The 15525-nt window shown below is 49.9% G+C and overlaps 1 protein-coding gene across 13 annotated transcripts in view; it reads right to left on the bottom strand.

Moving 5' to 3' along the window:
* Positions 1–12032, bottom strand: part of Cac (calcium voltage-gated channel subunit cacophony) — an 84158-nt gene extending 72126 nt beyond the window's left edge. For all 13 annotated transcript variants that reach the window (XR_013086279.1, XR_013086280.1, XM_076818416.1 and 10 more), the window contains exon 1: positions 11808–12032. Coding sequence is in view for 11 of the 13 variants with exons in the window: in XM_076818416.1 (XP_076674531.1) it covers positions 11808–12031 (224 nt within the window). In the remaining 2 variants the exon portion in view is untranslated. The remainder of the gene's footprint in view (positions 1–11807) is intronic.
* Between the last annotated feature and the right edge of the window lie 3493 nt (positions 12033–15525).

Below are 15525 nucleotides of genomic sequence, written 5' to 3'. Positions count from 1 at the left end.
ATAAACACCAGTACACGTTCGGGGTGCGTTTCCTCGGGACGCTGGGTGATTTTAAAACTTCCCTCCATAAACCCCGTTTTTGTCGACTCGCAGTGCGGAAATTTTGCGATTTTATGGCCAAAACCATAAAAATGAAACTTTTGAATTCGACAAAATTAATGCAAATGTCAATTGAAGAACTGTATCCATTTTCATGGTCAAAACCTGAAAACTTATTTTTAATATATAAAATTCGGCACTCTTACGTTCTGATATATGAGGAAATAAATTATCCGAAAAACAGCACTTACAAAAATTGTGAACGATAAAAGTTTTATTATTTACATTTATATACTTAAGCCTATGAAATTATATGCCCTTAAAATTAGTACTCCCAGTCGGAATCGCTTTTTTCTTTGTCAGAGTATTCCTCTGCTACAGTGCAGCAGGGCATAGAAGAAGAGTTATCGCTTCTGGTGACAAGCTTTTTAATTTTTTATCGGGAACTTTTCTTTAAAAATTGTTATCGGGAAGATTTCTTCCCTTGAGCATTTTCGAGAAAAATTTTGTCGGTACTTTGGAATAATCCGAGCTTCTTTGAGCTTCCTCCGAAAGCTGTCCAATTTGAAGGACCGAATTTTCGATTACGCGAGGACTTAAAATGTTTGGATAAAATTATAATTTTTTTGGGGAAGATGGGGCCTTGTAGAGGGGACAACTGCTCATCGGCCGCCCGTTGAATCCGCCACTGTAGGGAACGACGCGTTTTATTGAAATCGGAGACAGCTGGGCGAAAGTTTGACTGCGAGTCTGCCGCGGAATATGTAGTAAAACGACGCGAATCTGACGGATCCCCGCGCGCTTCCTGGAGGCATTGGAAATCAGTGGGCACGCGGGATACGTCGAAGGGGCCGCTTCGAATCGAGATAAAGTTACTCGAGCAGCGATTCGCCAATTAAGCCCGTAGCTGGCACGGAACTTTCGATCGGATCTCTCCTACTCGTCTGGGACAATGAAACGCTTAACTGCGCTCGTATCGACCGCGATAAACGTAGCTTCGATTCGCGATAGAGTTAACCCTTCTCCGACTAAGCGGAACAATCGAACACGTACCAGGTGCCCCAAAGTTGTGGGACCAGCTAAATTCCTTCACTTACACGGCATCGAAATTTCGATTCCTAAACTTCAATTGCCTGTGAAGACAGCGAAGCCACAAATTACAAAACAGCAGCTGACTTTTCTATACCTATATTGTGGCATAAGAAGTCTCCTTCGCGTTTCGATTTGTCCTACGGTTCTGGGCCACGCTGTATGCGCTGCAATCGAGGTTGCTATCTCCAGCGGCGGTCGAAAGTAAATTTCTTTATCACGCCGGTGTTGCCAGCCTATCGCTGGGGATCCCGTGGCTTCATGCAACATAGATAGGGATATAGATGGTGGTTTTTGTTACGGTTTTAGCAGCAAGGGTACGCGCCAGTCGGAGTGGAAGCAAGTAGGTAGAAGCCGGCGCGACGTCGCGATCGTCGGAACGATCGGGCCTGATATCGCGTGACGTGTTCGGTCCTCGGCCGAAAATTATTACCCCAATTATCTTAATTACCACAGTCCCTGCGCTTTTTCGTGCACGAAGCCTGGAACGAGGCTGAGACCGGTCGGGGAGGGGCGCGGAGAGCTTTCTCCCTTATTCGCCAGGTCCGCGGCACGCTGAATTCACGAGTATTTTTATGAAAGCGGGATAAAAAGGGACAAAAGCGCGGAGCGACCGAGGGAACGTAGCGAGCACAGAGACGGGGGTAGAGCGAGAGACGGGGGGGGGAGGAGAGAGAGAAATCGATCCCAAGTACGCGTGCACTTTGACAACGTGACTACGCGAATGCGTTCGATGCACCATTACGTATTCTCCGTTAATATCGTTTATCTTGTCCAGCCAGGGAAACGAGCGTGCGAGATTTCGCGTATCGACAGACATCCCCGGGCACGTAACGGAATCATGAAACTTTAAAAGAGATACTTGTTCCGCCCTTTACGCCGCGCTCTGCTCCCGATTCTACGGCGGCGAAAGTATCAATTTTTGGTCGAGCGGTCAACGGTATTTACGAATCGATACGAAAATTGGGGTCGTTCCACTCGATGATCGCGTAGGTCCATACTGTGGCTCTTATTTTCGACTTTTGAATTTTCATCGGGGCACCCTCCAGAATAGTTCCGAATAATTTTTAAAAAATCCGTGTAAATTTTTAGCTCGATCGGATAACGGGAAAGGGTGCTCCTGGCCCTTAAACATTTAAATCATTATTTAACAGCTCGCGAAGTCGATTTTGTATAATATCCTCCAAGTTATTGATTAAATCAAAAAATATGTCAAACAAAAGTTGCAGATCCGGACAAGGAGCATCTTTTATGTTGTATTACTTTTCTCGTGCGACAAACGGTTTTCGCAAAAAGTCTGAAAAAATAAAAAAAACTTTTTTCCTCTCACATTTTAAAAGTTTAAATGCTTCTTTTTTTTTAATTATTTGAAACTGTTCTGGAGGGTACCCTGAAGAAAATCTTAAAAAAAAATTTACCAAGAGTAAATAAGAGCCACCCTAGTACATACGTATGCCGCCTGTGCTCCATTTGTACCGTACACGAGTCTCCCTACGACGCTGCGCCCTGCGCGAAATCTCCGCCATTCTTTTTTTCCAAGTATCGGGGAAGCGCTGGCAGCCAGTATTTCATTTGACTGCGGGATTGCATAAACGTGGAAATAGTGATTGAACCGTGGGAAGCGCGAAAGGCTGCGCTGGAAACGGGGCGTACGCGGGATCAGCCCTCGACGAGGGATTCCCCACCCCCTCCAAGGCGACAGCATTTTCCAACGAAATCATCCCGTCGACCTTTCGAACAACCCTCGATCAGGCTCTCAGCCGTTCGCTGTTTCGCGGGAGCTCGCACCCTCGAGCCCCACGGTTCATCGTCTCCGTCGTTTCCATCGCCGTTCCAGCCCCGAGGAGACAATAAGTGCAATGAGGTGCGCCACGTCGCGTCGCCGTGTCTCCGGCGTGCTGGTAGACCTTCATTCGTTGATGGGATCGCGAAACGTTGTCGAGGCCCGAGGACGCCCCGGGGAGGGCGAGGGGGGAGGGGTGGTGTCGTTGCGGCCGATAGGAGGAGGGTGGGTAGGGTGGTATAGGATGGAAGAGGAGCCGTAGGTGGTGGACTCGACGTTGGCAGGGGTTGGAGAAAATGTGGGACGTCGAACTCTCCTGGACTGCCTACCCAGCCACCCCCGTGCTCCTCCGCGGCCCTCTTCGCCACCTTCTATCCGTCGTACATCCACCGACAGCCGCGCGAATCGCCAGGGATAGCGACACACTGCCACGCGATGCGAATTATCGCCGCTTTTATCTCTCCTTTCCAACACATTTCTCCACCTACGGACTTCTTGGAAGCCTCCGCGACGCGTCTAATTAGAAAAGCTGCCAGCTCTACCCGGCTGGGGTCTTCGCGGCGAAACGATCGCCACTCCTCGACGCTTTATCGACCCTCACGCGTGCGTAACTTCGAGGCCCCTTTGCATACGGTAATAGGAAGCTTTCGGCCGCTCGATCGATCAACTTTATCGTAAGGCTCGTCGGAGTCGCGGGCACCCTGAACTTGGTCACTAACTTTCACCGCTGCGCCCATTAACGGCTGCACGTCGGAGTGGTGGTAATTAAAATTATACCGTTCCTGGGCCGCCGTGACGCGCGGGAATAAAGTTCGCCGCGCGATAACGTCGGAAAGCGCCGATAAAGACCGAGATCAACGATCCTGCGCACAGCGGGGAAATTTTGCGATTTTATGGCCAAAACTACAGTAATGAAATTTTTTAATTTTACAAATTTAATACAAATGTCAATTGAATAACTATATCCATTTGCGTGGTCAGAACCTCGAAACTTATTTTTAATATATAAAATTCGGCACCTTTACGTTCTAATATATGAGACACTAAATTATCCGAAAAACAGCACTTACAAAAATTACGAACGATAAAGATTTTATTATTATTTACATTTATACAATTTTTTAACTTTGGATAATACAATATAAATGTTTGAAGTAACTCAAAAATCTAGATTAATTCTTTGCGATCGTTCTAACATCACATGAACATAAACATTTGTGAGTCTACACGAGCTTTGTATTAAAACATTTAACAGTAAAACTGGTGGCATTTGATACTAGTTCTTCAATCGACATTTGCATTTATTTTATCGAATTGAAAAATTTATTTTTATGATTTTGGCCATAAAATCGCGAAATTTCCCCACTGTGCTGCGGGGGAATTTAATTATGGGTCTCTCCACTGCGAGAAACTAACTTGATAGGAGAAGAATGTTGTAATAAACGTCAGAAAATAATTTGTTTTTAGAGTTACAATTAGAATCTGTTTAGTTTCAAGGCTTGCGATAATAAATCCCGCTCGCTCTGCCGCGGTATCGTTGATCCGTGTGGCGGGAATTGCTACAAGTTTGCCTGGGAAACGTATCATCCCCTTATCCGCTTTCGCGGAAAGCAGCTCTCGCGACTGCCGTACTTCGACGTGCTGGCCCGCAGGTGCGTGGGAGCCGCGGGACTCGGGGGCTTTCCATCGTGGATATTATACGAGGGAAACCGGATCCCGCGGAGGTCAGTGAAAAATTAACTCCACGGGCACACAGAGGCGCGGCCCCCTCGCGCGCGGCTAAATTAATAAACTCGTTAACGGATTCCAATACACGTGCGGGAGGGCTTGGTTCGGACGAGGGAGCTGAGCCTGCTCCGCGATCGCGCCTCCCATTTTTCATCCCCACAGCAGAAACCGGGGCTTGCAAATTTCTAGTTAGATGACCCTTCGGTGTCCTTGTTCCTCTATCTCGTTAACATTGCACCAGTTCCGCGCTCTGGACAATATCCAAAGTATCCCGCGAACTATCTTGGGCGATCGTGCGTCGATCAAGAACGAATAATCACCGCCATTAAGGGAAACCTTGGCCCAAAATTTCCAGCGTCTCTTTACGCATTGATTCCTCTGCGAGGGCTCTTGAATCGTCCGAGATTTTGCCAAAGGTTGGCAGTGCGGAGGGAGGAATTGTATTCGGCAGGGAATCAAAGCTGCATCGTTATCGGCTTTAATAGTTGTGCATCCTGTTGCACGGTTAACGAACGCGGGGGTGGCCAATTTCGTTGCTGATCTGTGCGTCGAAAGGTCGAAGGTAGGACCGTGCGAGAGAAAGCAGAGATTCCTGCAGACTTTATCTGACCATCGCTGCTTTAAACTCCGCGATATATTTAAGGACGACAACGATGACAGCGACGACGTCGTGGGCTTCCACGACGCCCGCACCTCTGACCGTTCTCGTCCCACGTGTCTTCCGGCAGAGCAGACGCGATTCTCCGCTTCGCCATCTTCCTCGGTCGAAAGATAAAGTAATCGGGAAAGATTGAGCAAAGCGGAGGCAAAAAATTCTTCTCACGAAAACGCCAACTGTTCAACGACTTCACTAGTGTTCCTTCTCGAGAAATTTTATAATTGCTTATTTCTTATTTCTCGAGAAACTTAAGTCTAGGAAAAAAATTATAAATTTCATTTATTTTCGTAAATGAATGTATTACTAGTTAATCGCGAACGTATAAACACATCTACAATTTATAATACATCTTATTAATAACATTAGAACCTATATGAATGCCAATAGAAAGTCACAGTACAGAAGATTCGATATTAATAACTGCTGAAGGTGCACTTAAATTCTTATTTAAATATATAGAAAAATTGTATACTGAATTAAGTACCTAATGAGTGTAAATTAGACCGGAATAATCATTTAGTTAAAGTTTTCTTGTGTTTTTGATAAATATTATCAACATTATTCCAAACGTCAAATTTTTGCAATATTTCTTTCAATTTCTCCAGAATTCTCGAGCGTTCTCAAGAAATATGATCTCATTTCTGATTTCCTGAGAAAGAAAAAATATGGAGAAATCAGGAACACTACTAGCGGCGTACCTATTTCAAGAATAATTATTTCCAAGCGTTGCGCGCGATGTCTTATAAATATCACGTGGCGTACCTAAATTTGTTGAGAAACTATGCCCTCTCTGTCCTGCTTATCGAAGCACCTACCGCGAAGGGTCGCCTTCCACGTATTAATTGCGGTCGCCCTATTTATGGCGCGGCGCAGCATCAACCTTCGCGCGTTCACGAGCTGCCGCAAAGTCGCCCCAGCGTCGCCGTACTTCGCCCTTTCTTGTCCCCTGGGAAAACAGGGCCCTTAAAATAACGCCAGCCGTGGGTAGCCTGCCCGCTTCGAACCCGCCTCGTAACGATCACACTCCGGCCTGACTAAATTTCACATTTCCCTCCATCGTCGAGGAGGGTACGAAACGCTGGGCTCTCCCTCCGAGGGGGGGTTGGGGCAGAGGTTCGTGACGAAAACAACGTCGCGGTGTCGATGGGTTTCGTGATCCGCTGGCGCGGCGCGAGCCGTCCTCCACCTGGTCGCGGTTGATCAAGGGGACACCTCGACTGCGAGAATTTTAATCGAATCATTCGATCGGTCTGTCAAAGCGCCCACGTGACGTCACTCGGTCGGCCGCCAATCAAGATGGAGCGAGAGCGTTGGATGCGACACGGCCGATCGAGCAGCCTGGCTAAAATCGTCCCCGGGAAAGACTCGCTCCGCTAATTTGATGTCCATCGATCCGATCGATCCTGTGTGTGCCTTAACGCGAGTGGGACGAAGACGCTCCAGCGATCAAAGAAGGGGACGGAGGCTCGCGCGGCGGGGTAGGATTCTGAACCGGGCGATCTGCGATCGTCTTGGATCGCCCGGTGCACTCGAGTAGTTTAAGAAAGATCGTTCGTGCCTACGGCGTTGCTAATGCCTCTTAAAGAATGGCGTTCGATCAGGCGACGGGGGAAAGTGGAGCGCATTCTATGACCCGCATTCGTAACGACTTCATTGCTGGGCATAACGAAAGGAAAACGGTGCGTTGCACCGAGAGAGCACGCCCGGGGCTTCGTAAGTCAAGTCATCTGAACCCCGTTAGCCTCGTCATCTATTGGTCTTCTAACGTAAGAGCTGCTATGCATCGAAGCGGAGCCAAATGGATTTACGTCTCCTTACACCGAGGATAGAACCATAAGGTTTCTGCGTCGTGCCGTCTCTTTCGCTTTCGATCGGTCATTTGCAAATTAATCCGTTTCTCTCACGTTAACGTGCTTACCGGGACACGTGATGCCCGCTCTTCCTTACAGAACATCTCCTCCCAAGACGCACGCATCTCGCCGGCAAGTTCTTCCTCTATCCACACCGACCATCTTAGCGAACAGACGCTGCCGAATGTTTTCCGAGAAACGATAACACGACTCAGCTTCCCACCAAGTTCCAGCTTCCTCCCGGGCTTATTATCGCCAGCGTACGCGCTCCAACTAATCCTCCCGTGCGAGCAAGATCCTCGAACAAACGCGCGAATACTCGGCGGGGCGTTTTCGCGTCAACTCCGTGATCCTTTCGCGCTAACTTGTTCCCTGCAACTTTGAGCGTGAATATCGCGAGCTGCACCTTGTTCTTCGACCGCTTAATCGCAAGACGCCCGACTCTTGCGTCGTCCGGGACGCTTTCGGCGATTCTCTGCTGGCCGAAATTGAAGTCGAAAGTAATCGTTCAGCGGAGCGTGCGATATTGCGCGGGGTCTGTTTCGACGGAGCCAGTTTAAAGGAAGGAAACAGTGTTCCGTGCTCGCCGACCGAATAGTTTCCGAGATCGCGTTTCCAGGCCGGATTTATGGGCGCAGGAGGACGTTATAGGTAGCATCGTTTCATTCCTCCGCGTAAAATCCCGGCCAGCAGCCGGACACCCGTTACGCTGGCGCCTTATTAGAAAATATCATTCCCAGAAGAGGCTACAAGAAGCTGCAGTCCTCGGGTTTACTGACCCCCGGCGTTACAGTTGTTCTCATCGCGAGGGTATCAGGGATCCCCAGCGCCACGGTAATCCTTGGTGGCCTCGAGGAAACGATACCGCGCTTCGAATCTTCGAGACCATCGTTTAAACGTCGAGAGGACAGCCGGGAGATATTTTACAGGGGCTCCTCCTCCGCACCCCTTTCTTCCCGTCGTGCTTTCTCTCGCGTCTTATCAATTACCCGGGAAAAAGTTTATCGAACGATAAACTATTTCTCAGGCCTATCTCCACGCGATTCCACGCGTCATGCGCGAGCTGTCCCTCTCCCCCGACCATCTACTCGGTTCCCGAGCAACGAGTTTACAATTTATGGTCGCGAACTTGCGAGTTATCGCGCCTGGGAGAAGAAAAAACAACGGGAAACTAGGGAAAAGCGGGATTAAGTTCTCCACTCCGGCAACTCTGAGCGGAGTTTTTTGCACCGCGAACTCTTGCAGGAGTTCGCCGGGACGAACGACTCGAGTCCAGCCACTGAATCACCGTTGCGTTTCGCAAGGACGATAACGAGAAGCGCGTGAGAGTCTCGTTTCCAGCCTCGTGCTCATGCGGCGGGCCAGTTCGCGTTGGGGGTTGTACAACCCCGTTCGAGGCGGGTGTCAGTCGTCAACCCTCCCATGGCCCGCTTCGCGCGTCCCATGCTCGTCACTTTCTCTGCTCGGCGTCCCCGCTTCTCGCGAGCAAGAAAGTCGAACGGGTATTCTCGCGGGTTGGAGGAGAGGAGAGGAGGGAAACGGGTATTGTGGTAGCGAGGAGGCTTCCAAAGAGTGAACCAGGACGAGAAACAGGGAGGGATCGAGAGAGAGAGAGAGGGAGAGAGAGTGAGCGTGTGTAGAGCAGGAAAGATAAACGCTAGCTGACAGAGAAAGGGTGAAGGGCGGAGAGGTAGGGAGCGAGCAAAGACAGAGAGACGTGGGGTGAAAAAAAGAAAGCAGCGACGCTGGGCCAGGGTGCAGGAGCGGAGGAGCGAAAGACTCGACGGAGAGAGGAGAAGAAGAGCACGTGGTGGAGGGTGGACCAGGGTGGACGAGGGATAGAGCGAGGCGAGGCCCAAGGAGGGAAGAGGGCGGAGGGAAGAGCTCCGAGCGCGACAGAGATGGACACGCAGAGAACTAGGGATGAAGGAAGAGAGGGACGAAGAAAGGCAGGGAGAGAGAGAGGGTAGGAGCGAGAGGGGAAACGAGGGAAAGAGAAAGAGAGGTGGCACGCGCAATGCGGGTATTGATTCACGGCGGCAGCCGGCAACCAGCCTGAAACACACGACCGAGTCGACTTGACTCCGCGACTCCGGCTCCGACTCCGACTCGATTCACCACAGCGACACACCAGCGACAACGGCCAAGAGGAAACGATTCGACTACGCCTGGCTACCGATCGCCCCCGAAACCGAGAATCCTACGTCGGCGCCCGACACCCTCGAATCTACTTGCGGTTTGGCAGAGAGAATCGGCGGCCTTTTCTCCGCGAGACCGAGATCGAGCCGCGACGTAACCGGAGACCCCTGAGAGGATGCAGGGTGCAAAGCACTCTGCCTCCTCTGAATCCAATCCCTCTACCCTACTGACCACCGCTAGCACGTACGATCTCTCTCACCCCATCGTCCATTCTATTTTTTCATTCTGCTCGTATCTCTGCCTCTAAGCGGTATCCAGAGAATGCACAGACTCGTGTCGCTTCGACCAGGATCGCGATGCCAAATGTTTCATCGTTCTGGCTCGGTCCGCGGCCAATTTTCAGGATCTTCGATTCGTCGACTGCGCGGCTACAGCCGCTTAATGTCGCGGGGAATCTAAGAAAGATCGTCCGTGCTGGGACGAGGAAATTTCTGAGAAGGTCCGGCAGTTTGTTAACGAACGATAGATGGGGGTAGGCGGGTGGTAATCGAAGGGATACCGAGCTGAGGAATCCACGTCGCTCGCGAGCATCTTAATAAGAAAAAAGGTCGAGAACCCTGGCGATTTTGCTCGCGATAACGCAGACCTAGTTCCACGTAACGTCGATTCCTTTTATTGATTCCATTTTTACAGGGTTCGAACAGTCACCTTCGATACGATGGCTGCTGCACGCTCAATCACAGCTGGGGGCAGCCGAAGAAGGGGCGGCGATAATAGAGATCGAACGGGCATTTTATTTCTATTTGTCGCCACGTAAAAGGAGATATTCAGCCGAAGCTAACTCGGCGCACGTTTCACTCCAACGAGAATGTCCATGAACGATGTCGATTTTGAAGACAGTTCAACTAATCCGCGCTGTGAAAACTAGCGGAAGAAGCGCGGTAGTGGGACGAGCACCACCTGCCTCAAGATTCTAATTAAATTTAGCCGAACCGGCATCGACGGACCGCGCTAAAAATAAAAATTAATGGTCAAACAATCGAAGGCTAATCGATAGCATAAAACGCACCGAAGCACGCCCGCTCCGAGAGTACAGGCACCTCGCTACATTAGACTTTAATTCAGCCGCAGTAGTGCATACCCTGGCGTGGTCAGCCGCAACCTTCGGCTGCCGCCATCTCGCATCGCTAACAATGCGTCAGCCTTCCTGATTAGAAATCGATTACGACCCCCCGATTTCGCGTCGTCAGAAATGAAATTGCAAATGACGTTCCCATAAAAACCACTCTTTCGAAGTTACGTGATTGTCTCGTCCGTTGCGCGCAGTAGTATAAATCGGACACTGATCAGGCAGTCCAAAAATTCTGCTGTATCGTAGCACGATACTTCACAGAGTTTGTCAGTAATGTAGAGCAGCTGCTAGCACTTTGCACTGCATCGGTTTAAGAATTTTACTGGCGGTAGCAGTGCCATCGCGGGGGTAGCAACCCTTGCAATCTGTCCACGGTAACGTTCTGTAGAGCCAACGAGTTCAACGTGCATATCAAGGGAAGCTTTGTTACCGACGTGATCGATTTGAACCACAGACGAGGTGTAGGATAGACCTACCCCTTATGGATGTTTGTGTCGCCACCCAAACTGTATTACCGACCCATAATTTGAGGTCTGAATGTAGTGGCATCTGCTCATGAACAGCGTCCAACTCAGCAACTACTCTGAAATGTGTTGAAATGCTGAAGGGTGTGTGCGTACTTGTATACGTGTGACTTGTTTAGAGAGAGAGTTTGACATAGAGGGTTGGCTTTTGCTACGTTATGCTTTGGCCCGGTTTGTCAACGACTCACGCGAATTTCTCTCCGAAAATCTATGGCGCACAAAAATGGTATTTCTTCAAAGCCCGTGCGGGGCTATAAATTGCAAGATAACATTGTTTATTAGTACTTTGCGTGTGGTAGAACCCTTTCACGTATCGTACGCCGAAAAGTATTAATTCACAATGTTACTGATATTCCCGCAAGTTTCTAATGCACAGAAAAACTTGCACAGGTGCTTTGTTTTAACTAGCCATAGTCCTAGCAATAAGTTTTAGTTTAAGAACTTTAGTCGTAAGACTTTTTCCAAATTTTCAAAAATGCATTGGTCGAATATGAGTAAGGGGGCTCGCGAGCCCCCCGAGTGTGTAACACAAAATTACATCGCGTGATAAGTCTATCCTATACCAGCTCTGTGATTTGGACTTTAGCCCGTAGCAGTAGTGCAGCCAAGTAGATACCGACTGCGCTGGTCAGACACTCTGGCTATACTACTGCACGGCTCCTACCGTCGGTCGTTTCATAAAAGATATGTACTCCGATCACGATGAGGGAAGAGCTTTGGCTTTATCGACGGTGTTATCAGTCCCTTCCTTATCAGAGTCCCTGTCAAGTAGATACGGACGGCGTTGGTCAGACACTCGGTCTGCTCACCGAGTTCCTTGCCGAAGAAAGTGACCTGGGGATAAGTGTGCTGAAGATATACTCACATGAAGTGATGCACAAGAGCGCAGCTCTTGTGATCGCTGGTGGTAACCGCCCTTCGCCGTCGAGTAGCGTATCTCTGTGCATCCGGTGGCATCGTGACACCATCGTTTGAATTTCCAGAGGCCCCTGGTCCGGCATATCCTGCGAGGCCCGCACCTCCACGCACCAGCGGGCTACTGCCACGCCGACGCGTAGACATGTGCCGGCCTCCCACGCCACCCAACATCCTGAAAACACAAAGATCACCCTTTGAATATTTGCAAATTAATTCACTATTGATGCGGAGCTGTGTTAATTAAAAAAAAAAATTGAAGCGTTCAATAATGTATTCTGCGCTCTTTCTTGCTTCCTAACCCTCCGTCGTCAGGGAATATCTAATTTGGTGATAGGTTGGCTCCGAATCGAGGAGATTAAGAAGAAATTCAGTGAAACACTTGCACGTTAATTGGGTTAGGTTGACTAGCTAATCTCGAAGCATCGGAAGCGCGCCGAGTCACGCGATCGAGCACTCGTGACCGTGTATTTTACTGTCGTGCGTGCAAGATCGGCGATAAGTTCCTCCCTCGGAAAAATGATTTTCATCGGATCCTCTTTAGCTGTTCGCTAAGCACGATTAAGTGCAGCTATCCGTGTTTCGTCCGTCGCATCTGTTTCCCCTTGTCATCCTAGTTGTACGAATCCCCCACTGCAGAAACTGTTATCCCCAACTCGTTCATCATTTTCCGTAGTTCTCTAATGTCGTTTTTTACGCCGTCATCTATATCTGTGCTATAGCTGCGTTCCCTGCCGCTTCGGCGGGAGGAAACTCGTACGCGGGATTCTTTCAATTCAATTTAAACTCAACTGCGCTTGTAGAATCATCCACAAACGACGCGCGAACTGTCCAGCTCGCTCTCCGTTCAAATCAATCCAACTAACAGCGAATCGATGTATGAAATATTTGTTTGAGCACGTGTGCACTCTTTCTGGACCCTGAATTGCCCCTCCGCACCGCTTTGATATTCCAAAGCTGCGAGTGAACTGCTCGCGAATCGATATAATTATGAAACTTGACTCATCTGCTCCGTACCAGTCGCAATCGAAAACGATCAAGTCAGGCGTACAGTCAGACAGCGGCCTACTAAGCGGTCGAACTTCGTTCCTCCGCCGAAGGGGTTCCCAAAGTGAAGAGCACTAGAGAAGAAACACCCTCGAAAAGGCACCCTCTTCCGTCGAGCGAGAAATTTCTACAGGCGTCTCCCTTTGTCTCGAGAATTTTATTGGAATCCTCGTAGCGCCCAATTAAGCGTCTGCGAAGATTTTTGGGAATCCAAGCAACGCCAGGTTTAGAGCGCAGGATCTTGAGAGCCGCTACGTCTCGTGCTAGGAGCAGGCGAACTACCCGAGTTAAAAATAGTTATACAAGCGTAATAAAAATTGTCGAGTCGCGTTTATTTGCCACGGACATTCGTCGCGACGGATGCGGTTCGCGAAGGGGTAGTCTAAGCCGATTATCGCGATGTCAGAGGCCCGATAATTGTAATTTATCGGGGAAGAAGAAGCAGAGAGAGGAAGGGAAGGGCAGTACAGTGGCCCTCATAAATTTCGTTCTCGTCCTGCGTCGCCACGCGACCCCTTGTTATCCTTATGTATTTTTTCCCGAGCCTTCTCCAAAGTATGTTCCATTTATTCCGCCAGCTCGTTTTCCTGCCACTGCCTCATCCCCGCCATTTGTCCTTGTTACGATCCGCTGCGCTGTCCTTTCTACGCTCCCAACTAAAAGGTGTCCCCAAAACGAGAAGAACGAGAGGAGAGATAAGAGCGAATCCGGCTGGCGGTCGTGGCCGCTTGATTTCAGCCACTTCCTCGTCGCAATCGATACCGCCGCACTTTTTTAATTAACCGGAGCCACGGAAGTACCGAGATCCGTTTAAAAATCATGTACACCCCGCGGAGCCCATGCCAACCATCAGGTAACCAGAAGGCCTTCGCAGCTGCGTGCATCCGGCAGCTTCGAAACCTCGTTAGGAGTTTCTTCGATTTCCGCTTTAAGTAAATTGTACAGTAGATTCGCTCGGTGGATCCTCCACCAGATATTATCCGCTCGTAATTTAATTCAACTGCTACGAGAAGGACGGTATCGCCACCCGACTCGAGCGAACGAGTTCTAAACGTTCTAAACGCTCAGTCGAGCACAGAGAGCCTCGTCGAACCAAGCTTTCAACGTAGAAAATGAATCCTCGTTCCGAATTCCGTTTGACGAAACGCTCATCGACCGTGCAAAATGCATTGCAACCTGTTACGCGTGTAACTAACTTACGTCCATCCATTGGAAGCTAACAAATCTCTTTAGATTCATACGCACGTTCCATTGCGTGGCATCGCTAACCATCGGGGATTCTGAAGTACCGGAGAATTCAATTTTTCAAAATCTATTTGTCTATTGGATGCGATTACTTCGAGTAGCCACCGTGAAATGTCAGTTTATCGACAGCGGTGCAATTGATTCGCAGGCAAAGCTACTGGACGCCTGCCAGTAATGTCCATTGGAAAGGTATTCGCCGTTTCGTGGCGAACACCCTGTACGCTCGTCGATGTCGTTCATCCCCACCCAGCCCTAGCATTTCCCGGTGGTCGAAATTTTAGGATAGCAACCTGTTGCTAGGCACCCCTGGGAACTCTTATCCCACCTTCCAGTTACCCGGCAACCCCTGTTTCTCCCTTCCCAGCAGCCTCCCTCCGCGGCCGCCCCTCCGTTGACGTGCACAGAGTATCAGAAAGGATCTCTCGGTCCCTCTCCCTCCAACCCCCTGTTTACCCGGATCTGCCATCTTCTCCCTCTCCCCCGGCAACTCTTTACGATGCTGCTTGTAAATATGTTTCCTCCCCCGAGCGATCCCTTGGGGAGCCACGGTGCACGAGAGGGGGCTGAATGTAAGCCAGCGGCGAACCGGATTAATGAAAACTCGGCTGGCGATAAAATTCCAGCGCCATTGGTGAACGTCCTCCCTGGCGATCCTTTGTTCGATGGTGTCTGCGTTTACCTCGTACAAAGGAAGTTCAATTTCACCCTTAACCCCTCGCGGGGCAAGGAAGTGCCAGGATACGATGCTTCCCATAGAGCTTTATCTTCCGAAAGGCCCCTTTGTATCGCGCTCAAAAGCAACCTTCGGATCGCTTAAGCAGTTGCAGCGACAAATGAATAGACCGCCAAGTGTCGGGTGGACGCAAAGGGAAGCGCATTTTCCAACCCTGCTAGCTTCCTCCGGCTACAGTACAGAGTATTCTATGAAACCGTGAAGAAGTCCGACACACTTTTTATCCCGAGTGTCCATTCCTTCCTCGTACTCCGCCCACGTTGCTCGCGCTCCTTCTTCCGGTGACTTTTTCATCCCCTACCTCTTCCTTCCCTCGTCTCCCGTCTCGCCTCCTTCCGCACCAAGGGGTTCTCTCGTTGGGTTAGCGTACACTAGCCCTGGGAAATCTAATAACGAGTCGTGGGGTGAGGGATCGGCCGACTCGCCGTGAAATTAGCTCCAGCGTGCGACCCTCGCGCGTAAAACGCCACCGAGGGAGCGAGCCTACCCCCGGGCTGAAATCGGAGCTCGGAAATCCCTTCGAGGACTTCGTGATAGCGGCCCGTGAGGCGGAAGGGGAAAGAAAACAAACGTGCCAGCCCCTGCTGAGCCTGCAGGCTCCGCGATATTTGAGGATTCCACGCGATCATCGGACTCGAATATC

The sequence above is a fragment of the Andrena cerasifolii genome, chromosome 8 (assembly GCF_050908995.1).
Source record: "Andrena cerasifolii isolate SP2316 chromosome 8, iyAndCera1_principal, whole genome shotgun sequence".
Classification (NCBI taxonomy): domain Eukaryota; kingdom Metazoa; phylum Arthropoda; class Insecta; order Hymenoptera; family Andrenidae; genus Andrena; species Andrena cerasifolii.
Note: the sequence above shows the minus strand (reverse complement) of the source record. Positions and strands in the feature narration are given on the sequence as shown.